Raw genomic sequence first — 9,684 nt, forward strand, 5'->3', positions numbered from 1 at the left:
AGACACTTAGTGACGAGGGCAATGAGGTGGATTAGGGCTTGTGGTGGAAAGGAGGAAAAATCTTGAGTCATTGATCTAATATTAGTGCTGGATTCGCCTTTCTGTTCTCACCTAATGTTAAAGCACAAATCTTCTCACAGGATAAGGTAGAACCAGGTAGACTCTCATAGTGAGAGCAGAAATCAACCACTTCAATGTTTTGTTTGTAAATATTTCTGCTCCTAACACAGGGTCAGAGAGGGTGAAGCTTTTCTCTAAATTATGAACGTTAGAGGAAAAAAACACCAGTAGAGGGACTTTATTCTTCTGGGGTAAGACCACATGCTAAATCAGCAAGAGTAAGAACTAAATCCCTGAACTTCTTAGACAGATGGAGAGAAAACAACCCACGAACACGTCAGTACATGTGGGTGAAGTTCCACACAGGCGGGGTTTCTGCAGCACGTTTAGACATGTTCAACATATCACACGACGCTCTGGACACGGGCGTCTGCTTGATGCTGCACATGGAAATGTTAACACTTTGTTTATGGCCCCAAATATTCCAAGAGCAGGAAAGATACTCAGCTACTAATGAACTTTTTATTTGGGGAAGTGAAATGATCATATGATTGTGTAGAAAAGGAAGTGAAATGGAAAAGAATAAACTGAATTGATCCTGATCGAGTAAAAATCCAGTTCGTATATCAGCAGATGTTCAGGAACATGGAAACATTTCCGTGCAAATGGGGAATAAATTAATGTATTTGTGATGTTGATCATGACAGCTTTCTGCAACTTAAAGTTTCAATTCAATCAAATGTTCCAACTTTTTTTTTACTTTTAGCAATAAAGAGACCTAAAAGTCAAGTCTCTCCTTCCTCCCTCCCTCTCCCTATATCTCGCTCCATCCCTCATCCCCATTTATTTATTTTACTAAGCAAATAGCCATAAACAAACAACGTGGCAATAACAAGTACAATTTACATTACAATACACAGAACAGATGCAGGAAAATACAATATATACAGATATATTTAGGGGAAAGAGGGGAAAAAATAGATAAAAAAATAAAATGTATAATAATAATAATAACAATAATAATAATAATAATAATAATAAAAATTTTATTTAAAAAAAGGATAAAAATAAACAAGGCTATGGTTTATTCTGTAAGTCATAAACCAAGAAAGTTGGAACGTATGTGTAAAAGTGTAGAGACTAGTCTTTATGTGATGATATACTGCAGCATCTCCAACATCACTGCATATGTATGTCCTTCCTCAAAGTAGCTTTAAATACATTCCAGTTTCTCTCTGATTCTGTTTACTTATGTTAATTTCTTATATTTAAAGGTGTAATATATCCAAATAAAAACTAGTTTAAAGTAAACAGAGAACTTTACACATGTACAAGAAACAAAGATTTCATACTTCCTGTATATGTTGAATGAGAGGTGTCTCGTCCAATGATCAGTAAGTGTTTCATTCACACCCTTTATCTCCCTTTTACACTGTCTGAATCGTCCTTGTGTTTTCTAATTTGTTATTTTGTTTTCTGATTTGTCGGTGTTTTGTACTTCTCAACCACCATACTCTCTCCCTCTCTCTCCTCCATCCCTCTCCCCTCTCTCTCTCCCCTCCCTCCCCCTCTCTACCTTTTCTTCTCTTACTCTCTCTCTCTCTCCCTCTCTCTCTTTCTTTCTCTTTCTAGTGGAGAGAACACACAGGATGTGTAATGTGTAGAAACTGAGAGAGTGAAGTGTGTGTCATTGTGTATCTGCAGGTTGAAGCAGTGTGAAGTATCAGATGAAGGCTGTGCTGCTCTCGCTTCAGCTCTGAGATCAAACCCCTCACACCTGAGAGATCTGAATCTGACTGGGAATAATGTAGAAGACTCAGGAGTGAAGATTCTCTCTGATCTGAAGGATGATAAACGTTACAATCTACAGACACTGAAGTACGTAATAATCTGTTTTATATAAACACTTAAAACTGAGGTGATGATTAGTGTTATTTACTACATTAGCGTCATTTACTACATTAGCGTTATTCATTACATCAGTGTTATTTATCACATTAGCGTTATTTAGCACATTAGTGTTATTTACTACATCGGCGTTATTTAGCACATTAGCATTATTTATTAGATAATAATAATCTTTTATTGCCACAAATATTGGATTTCCTGTAAGCAGCTGGTTTCCTCACTCAGACAGTGCTTTTATCTCTCCACCTCCACACCGTGTCTTCTATCATTCCTGTAAAATCCCCCTCAGCTTGTTAAAGTCTGCACTTAATATCCATGTAGAACAAGAGAGAAGCTCCACAGCAGTGATCTTTATTAAAAGCAGCAAAAACTCTACAGCCTGGGATTGGAGAAGTGCAGTGATGTGATGCAAATATCTGCTCATGTTCCTCTTCCATCTTCTGCACCTTCTCATTTGTTCTCACTAAATGTTCTACCAAAGATATTATATAAGCATGAAGAAATGTTGGACAAATGATACACTGAAATCAAATCCTGGTTTCCTTGAAGCAGAGAAAATTACCTGCTGCTGATCATCAAACACCACCTTCTAGTTTTCTGTTACTGATTCACTTCTTTCTCTTGTAGAATTGGATGGTGATGAACAATTGTGTGTTCCTGCATTTCCATGTCTGCAAACCGAGAACACGTTTATCTACAGGATCTGAGGAGTTGATGTGAAAAAGCCCAGAGCAGAAAGAGTCCAAATCACATGTATTACTTTGTCCTTTAGTTAGTATTTAATAGAGTTCTTACTAGTATCAGGTGATTAACCCAGTATGGGATCAGTGCCATCTTTAGTGCACACACACACACACACACACACACACACACACACACACCCCTGGATATATGTAATATGTATATGATGTATCATAATATTTCATACAAAAACACCCATAAAACTGTAATCATTTTATATAAAGTATGGAAGAAAAATAAATTGAGTTTTATTTACTCTTCTTTCTTTCTACACCACTTTTTATTTCCCACAAGTAAAGTTTTATCTTAAAGGCTTATTATCTACGGAAGCACATTGCACCAATTTTTTTTGGTGAATGCAGTCTGTGGCAGGGGGGCATTTTAGCGCATAACACCGGATCTGACGTTACTGCATTCTTTGCTCGGAAGCGTCTCATTGTGTAACCATGGAGATGTAGAAGATATCATATGGTTTAGCGTGATGACTGTATATTAGTTTAATTATCTACAGGACCTTTAGTCACTGAGCAGCTCCTCCTGCTGATTCATTTACTTACGGTCTTGATTCAGTTTATAGATACGGGGCATTAATTATTATTATTATATTTTAACATTGACTACTAATGTGTTACACATTCCGACTGTCCACCTGATAAAAAGTGTAACACATTAGTAGTCAAATGTTAAAATATAATAATAATAATAATAATAGTAGTAGTACTGATTATACTTTTTTACTCAAGTGAAAGTAAAGAAGTTTTGTCTCTGACATGACTGAAGTAAAAAGTAGTTTAATAACTATATTTTAGTTATTACTTCTACCTGTTTTAGTGTCACTGTCAGGGTGCGAGCGAAACAAAAGGCAGAAGCCGGAGTACAGCTCGCTTGGGTTTTAATGACAAGTGTGTGAGAGAGAGAGAGAGAGAGAGAGAGAGAGACACACACACACACACACACACACACACACACACACACACACACACGGCAGTCCTTCAGTTGAGAGAGAGTCCGAGGTGCACTTTAGGAGAAGCGTAGCTGACCCGAGATGCACGGGGAGGAGACGCGCAGCCGGTACGGGATTCTGGAGTCCGAATGGAACGGATAAGAGGAGTCCTGTGTGAAAACCGGCCCGCGAAAACATAACCCGCACGTAAAGTCCAACACATACAATAACGGATGTGACACCCTAAAGTATGTACACGTTATGGGTATTGTGATTTTGGAAGAAAAAAGTTTATTTACTATACCCTGTTTTTCGTTTTATATATATATATATTTATATATATATATATATATATATATATATATATACATATATATATATATATATATATATATATATATATATACATATATATATATATATATATATATATATATATATATATATATATATATATATATATATATATAATATGTTAAATATAATTGAAAGCTGGAAAGCTGCAAAGTTTAAAATACTGTTTGTTACATATATTTTATATGTTCAATTTCATGGAGAGTTGGAAACTGCAACGTTTAAAATGTTGTCTATTGCTGAGAAAGATTGGGACTCTTATTTTGAAAATGAACTGAGGATTTGCGAGAAGGAGCAGTGTCCCGCAGGTGCTCTCACAATTGTTGGAGATTAGATGCGACACAGACACGTTGCTCCTGTCTCCTCATTTATTCCTGTTTTTACAGGTATGACTTTCACAACAACTAAACAAAATGCACAAAAGTCATTTAATTCGTATGTGTGTGTGAATGTTACATATGTATTGTTTATAAATGCACTGTTATGAATGTTTTGGTTTCTGAAGATAGTGTACATGTGTAAATCGTCCGCCATTTTGTGGACACTGGCCACATGCTTGTGAAATACAGTTAATCTGATTCATACAGGCTCCAGTTACCAGGGACTTTTTAATCTGCTAACATGGCCTTTTGCATTGGGCCTGTAACAGATTTTTGGGGGCTCGTCCGGGATCGCCTTCTGATGCCCAGGGAGGTCGATCCACCAAACCTGATCCTGAGGACCAAACGAGTGCGGACGCTGAGCGAGGTGGTAATCCAATAGGCGAGGACGTCGGTGAGGAGTGGGCTGGTGTTTGTGCGAGTGGCTTGAGGGACTGTGGGAAAGAGGTCATCATGGCTGATCGAGTACGCAAGGGCCTGGTGTGGGACATCAGGAAAAGTTTACTCAACTCAACTTCTGTTGAACTGTACCAAGTCGCCAAAGCATCGGTCTAATACCAGGGAAGGACTTCTCAGAACTTGACGCTGAGGTTTAAGAGGGCTGTCTTGAATACATAAATGCCTTTATGTACAGCACTCACCTGTTACAATCAGAGGACAAAGGTATGGCTGAACTTTTGGTTTTACAAGGGACTGTAGAGGCTGTCATACTAGAGCATGGTGCTGCAGCACCGGGTCATGGTGAGGTCGAGAGTAATGTTAATGTCTTACCTGTATCCACTGCACATACACACATCTCCACAGGTCACATGGTCACTTCAGAAACTGTGCATGTAGAATCACTCAAAACTGCATCTGGTTTAGGGAAAGTTAGAGAGTTAGATACCAACCTTACAGTCACACACGCAGATTTCGAAGAGCTGAGCAGAAAACTCATTTAGTATCTTGCGCCACATACACAGCACTCCCCTCAAAGCCCACCTGCAAGGCACAATAGTGACATGCCGATAACTAAGAATCTTGAATGCACCTCACAGGGGATTTCTGAAAAAGTAGTTTCGCTACGAGTCCTCTCCTGCCTGCAGCGTCGTGAATTTAAGATACAAGGAGGGCAAATTGGTGACTATGCATCTGACATAACATATGCCAGTGTGTGTCGACAGATTGATGACGGAGTTAAAGAGAATTTCAGTGAAGCTGAACTGGTCAGGGGAATACTACGTGCAATTAAACCAGGTAACTTCAAAGAAATGATTATGAATAAGGAAGATATGACAGTGGAAGAACTTAAGAGGTTTCTTCAATCTCACCTAGGGGACAAAAGCAGCACAGAGTTATTTCAGGAATTAATGTGTGCAAGACAGATAGAGACCGAAACACCTCAACAGTTCCTGTACAGGGCAATAGGCCTTAAGCAGAAAATACTCTTTGCTATCAAACAGTCTAACACTGATGTGAGGTACAGCCCAGCCACAATCCAGGATGTGTTTCTTCACACTGTGTATCAGGGCCTGGGGCACAAGTATAAAGATGTCAGGAGTGAGCTCAAACCCCTGTTGGCTAACCACAATATCACAGATGAGGCAATTGTGAGAAATGTAATGAAAATCACGAATGATGAAAACGAGCGAGCACGAAGATTGGGTCCAATAACTCGTCCCAAACAAAGCACCACAAGCTCTGCCCAACTTGAAAGTGAACCTGACAGAGTAAAAGAGCCACCTCAGAAAAACGATACAATCATACAACTTACTGCTCGCATTGACTCGCTTACCAGTATGGTAGATGCCATGCGCCAGTCAACACCAAGGCCACAACCTGAACACACCTGTCGATGCTTTGCAAGAGACCACCCCCACAGCGAGGAGCAAAACTCAGAGGTTGCCCCAGGTGTGTTGAAGCTGGTCAACAGAACTGCATTCATTGTTTTCTCTGTGGCGAAGAGGGGCACCGGGCTCGAGGATGTCTCCGGAAGCAGAAACTGCAGGGAAATGGGAAACGGCCACTGCCAGGGGACGACCAGTGACCGAGCCTTGTATGTCCCAAAACCCTAAGGACTTTATTTTGGGGAACAAGCCTAACTCTGTAAAATGTAAACCTACAACAATGTCTGCCTGCTATAAAGACCAAACCCTCTGTGAGAAAGAAAGGTATCAGCAAACTGACAGTCCAACCAGAGCGTTTAGTTCCTACTTTAGTTTCATTGCTTTCCAGTGCAATAGCAGTATCGAGTGAAGAAGCCAAGAATCTGGTTAGTTTTGTACAAACGCCTGAGCACAGTGGACAGTGGGGGCGATTGAGAGTAAACAGAGACACGTGTTGATACCGGCAGGTCAGGTAGCATGGGTAAAGTGCAGAGTACCACCCAAAATGGATCAGTCTGGCACTATAGCCCTGTTTGAGCCAGATGTAGACAATGTGCAGTTGGAGCAGCTGGATATGGGTGAAGGGATTTTGGAAATCCAGAGTTCATACGTGTCAGTCCCTGTCGGCAACCACTCTACATGCGACATCACCCTGCCCCGCAACAGCATCCTAGGGTATGTCCACCCCATTAAAACAGTGTTGGAATTGGACATGTCAAATGAAACAAAGACCAGTGGAAAGGTTCGTGGTGCATCTGTGGCAGCGGTGGAGGAAAACTCCACCCTGTGGCATCCACCTGTCGATCTCAGCCATCTAAATGAGGATCAGCAAGCAGTAGTTAAGCAAATGTTGCATGAGGAGTCTGCATCCTTTGCCCGAGATGGAAGTGACGTTGGCTGCATTCCAAGTCTCCAAATGTCCATCAACCTCAAGGATGACATACCAGTACAACGTGCCTATTCCTCAATACCCAAACCCTTGTTCAAGGAAGTAAAGGATTACATCCAAGACCTCTTAGCGAAAGGGTGGATTGTGAAATCTAAGTCCCCCTGCTCGGCACCAGTAGTCTGTGTTCGGAAAAAGGATGGCTCACTGCGTTTGTGTGTGGATTACCGCCTCCTTAATAAGAAGACCGTACCAGACAGACACCCTTTGCCGAGGATTCAAGACCTGATCGACACCCTGGGAGGGTATTCTTGGTTTAGCATCCTTGACCAGTGAAAGGTTTACCACCAGGGCTTCATAACCGAGGGTTCGAGACACATGACCGCCTTTATCACTCCGTGGGGCCTATATGAGTGGGTAAGAATACCTTTTGGCCTGTCCAATGCACCAGCGGCATTCCAACGCAGCATGGAGGGGATGCTGGATGACCTCAGGGATGAGTGCTGTGCTCCATACCTTGATGATGTGTTGTGTTACGCCAGGTCATTTGAGGAACATGTAGAAGTAATCAGAAAAGTCCTTCAGACTCTTAGGCGCCAACGGAGTAAAATTAAGGCCTGAGAAGTGTGAACTATTTCGCCAGGAAGTCCGGTATGTGGGTCGTTTGGTGTCGGCCAATGGGGTAAGGATTGACCCCCATGATCTTGAGGCAGTGTTAGCACTGAGGAGTCACAGACCCCTGTTGGAGGGGTGCGGAGATTTCTCGGATATTATCGCCCATTCATACAAGACTTTTCACGTGTGGCCAAACCTATCTACGAACTACTCCAGACTCAGTCAGGGGCAACAAAGAACCAGTACAATCCAGGAAAGAAAAAAGGTCCCCAGATGCCTTTGCGAACGGCAGTGGAATGGACCAGTGAACACCAGAAAACCCTAGACCTGCTAATAGACATGCTGGTAAACCCCCCAGTTCTGGCATACCCAGACTTCAACCTTCCATTCGTGCTGCACACTGATGCATCAGATAGGGGCCTCGGGGCCACCCTATATCAGCACCAGGATGGGAGGTTGCGGGTCATCGCATACGGCTCTAGGACCCTTTCTCCAGCTGAAAAGGGTTACCAACTGCATAGTGGGAAGCTGGAATTTCTTGCTTTAAAATGGCCGGTGTGCGAGAAGTTTAGGGATTACTTGTTGACAATAATCCCTTGACCTACGTCATGAGCACGGCAAAATTGAATGCAGTAGGCCATCGATGGGTGGGAGAACTGGCGGATTTTCACTTCGATATCAAGCACCGACCTGGCAAAGCCAACATTGATGCTGACACGCTGTCACGCCTTCCTCTTGATATGGAGAAATATGTTGCAGAGTGCACAGAGGACCTCTCACTAGAGGTGATACGAGCAAGCTGAGATGGAACTCATGCAGCCAGGAAGAAGGATGTGGCTTGGATTGCAGCACTGAATATAGCTCACGCAAACATGGACCAATCTTCCTCTGCCCCCTTGTTGCCGCCTGTAAGCAAGGATGAACTCGCCAAAGCTCAAAGGGATGACCCAGGGATCTTTAGGATAATGGAGATGAAAGAGACAGATAAGGTGCCGGATAAAGACAGTAGGAGAAGTGTGAGGGGTCCAGCCAGGAAACTCTTAAGAGAGTGGAGCAAGCTGTCTTTGGAAGATGGGTGTCTGTATCGGCACGTGGCTGGAAGAAAACAGCTTGTCCTTCCAACAAAGTATAGACAACTGGCTTTAGAGTACCTGCATGATAGGATGGGACATGTAGGCCAAGAAAGAGTAATCCACTTAATGAGGGAGAGGTTCTACTGGCCACACATAAAGAAAGAAGTAGAGGAGTACATTACTAAAAGGTGCCCATGCATCAAAGCAAAAAAAACAGTGACACATGTCCGAGCACCTATGGGGAGTTTAACTTCCAGCTCGCCAATGGAACTTGTCTGCATCGATTTTCTGCACCTGGAACAGAGTCAGGGAGGGTATGAATATATACTAGTTGTCATAGACCACTTTACACGATTCCCTTAAGCTTACCCTACGAGAAATAAGTCTGGCTGGACAGCGGCTGAGCGGTTGTTCAGTGACTACATCCCTCACTTCGGCTACCCGGGAAAGCTACATCACGACCAGGGCAGAGAGTTCGAGAATACACTGTTCCGGAGTCTCAGACAATTGGCTGGAGTGGGTCACTCAAGAACATCTCCATATCACCCTCAAGGGAACCCAGCTGAGAGATTTAACCGGACTCTCCTCCAGATGCTCCGAACGATGGCCGACAAAGAAAAAGCAAAGTGGAAAGATTACCTACCCCAGATTGTACACGCCTACAATTGCACTCGTCATGAGTCAACTGGGTACTCCCTATTCTACCTGCTCTACGGAAGACATCCTCGCCTTCCAATTGATTTGATATTCGGCCTGAATGAAGATGATGAGGGGCAAACACCCCGAGGTTTTGCTGAACAGTGGGCTAGAAGAATGGGTGAGGCATACCAAATAGCAAGTGGAAACAGCAAGCAGGCAA

General features: G+C 42.5%; 3 protein-coding genes across 27 annotated transcripts in view; 2 read left to right on the forward strand and 1 right to left on the reverse strand.

The window, feature by feature from the left end:
* Positions 1 to 9,684, forward strand: part of LOC310738044 (uncharacterized protein) — a 387,632-nt gene that overhangs the window by 370,311 nt on the left and 7,637 nt on the right. For 19 of the 24 annotated variants that reach the window (XM_083562863.1, XM_083562868.1, XM_083562867.1 and 16 more), the window contains 2 exons: positions 1,765 to 1,938; positions 2,290 to 2,565. In XM_083562863.1, coding sequence (XP_083418989.1) covers positions 1,765 to 1,938; positions 2,290 to 2,326 — 211 coding nt within the window. In that variant the 3' untranslated portion in view covers positions 2,327 to 2,565. Of the gene's footprint in view, positions 1 to 1,764; positions 1,939 to 2,289; positions 2,569 to 2,595; positions 2,965 to 9,684 lie in introns of those variants that run through there. The other 5 variants (XM_083562878.1, XM_083562879.1, XM_083562880.1 and 2 more) reach the window with 5 other exon arrangements.
* Positions 1 to 9,684, reverse strand: part of LOC310738441 (uncharacterized protein) — a gene marked incomplete at its 5' end in the record, with an annotated part of 500,089 nt that overhangs the window by 104,383 nt on the left and 386,022 nt on the right. The gene's annotated exons all lie outside the window — the stretch shown is intronic.
* Positions 4,178 to 6,546, forward strand: LOC310738118 (uncharacterized protein). 2 transcript variants are annotated; one of them, XM_083563096.1, is made up of 3 exons: positions 4,178 to 4,392; positions 4,608 to 5,213; positions 5,384 to 6,546. In XM_083563096.1, the coding sequence occupies exons 2-3, from the start codon at positions 5,104 to 5,106 to the stop codon at positions 6,438 to 6,440; spliced, it is 1,167 nt and encodes a 388-aa protein (XP_083419222.1). In that variant the 5' UTR covers positions 4,178 to 4,392; positions 4,608 to 5,103; the 3' UTR covers positions 6,441 to 6,546. The 2 variants fall into 2 exon arrangements, with proteins under 2 accessions (XP_083419222.1, XP_083419223.1); XM_083563097.1 differs by having other exon boundaries at positions 4,608 to 6,546.

Source organism: Silurus aristotelis (assembly GCF_946808225.1).
Source record: "Silurus aristotelis genome assembly, chromosome: 15".
Classification (NCBI taxonomy): Eukaryota; Metazoa; Chordata; class Actinopteri; order Siluriformes; family Siluridae; genus Silurus; species Silurus aristotelis.

Bases quoted from the DNA above. Each gene is read 5' to 3' on its own strand.
- LOC310738118 (XM_083563096.1), top strand. From the start codon at position 5,104: ATGGTGCTGCAGCACCGGGTCATGGTGAGGTCGAGAGTAATGTTAATG. The intron at 5,214-5,383 runs GTGCATGTAGAA...AAGGCACAATAG, and splicing joins ACATGGTCACTTCAGAAACT to TGACATGCCGATAACTAAGA.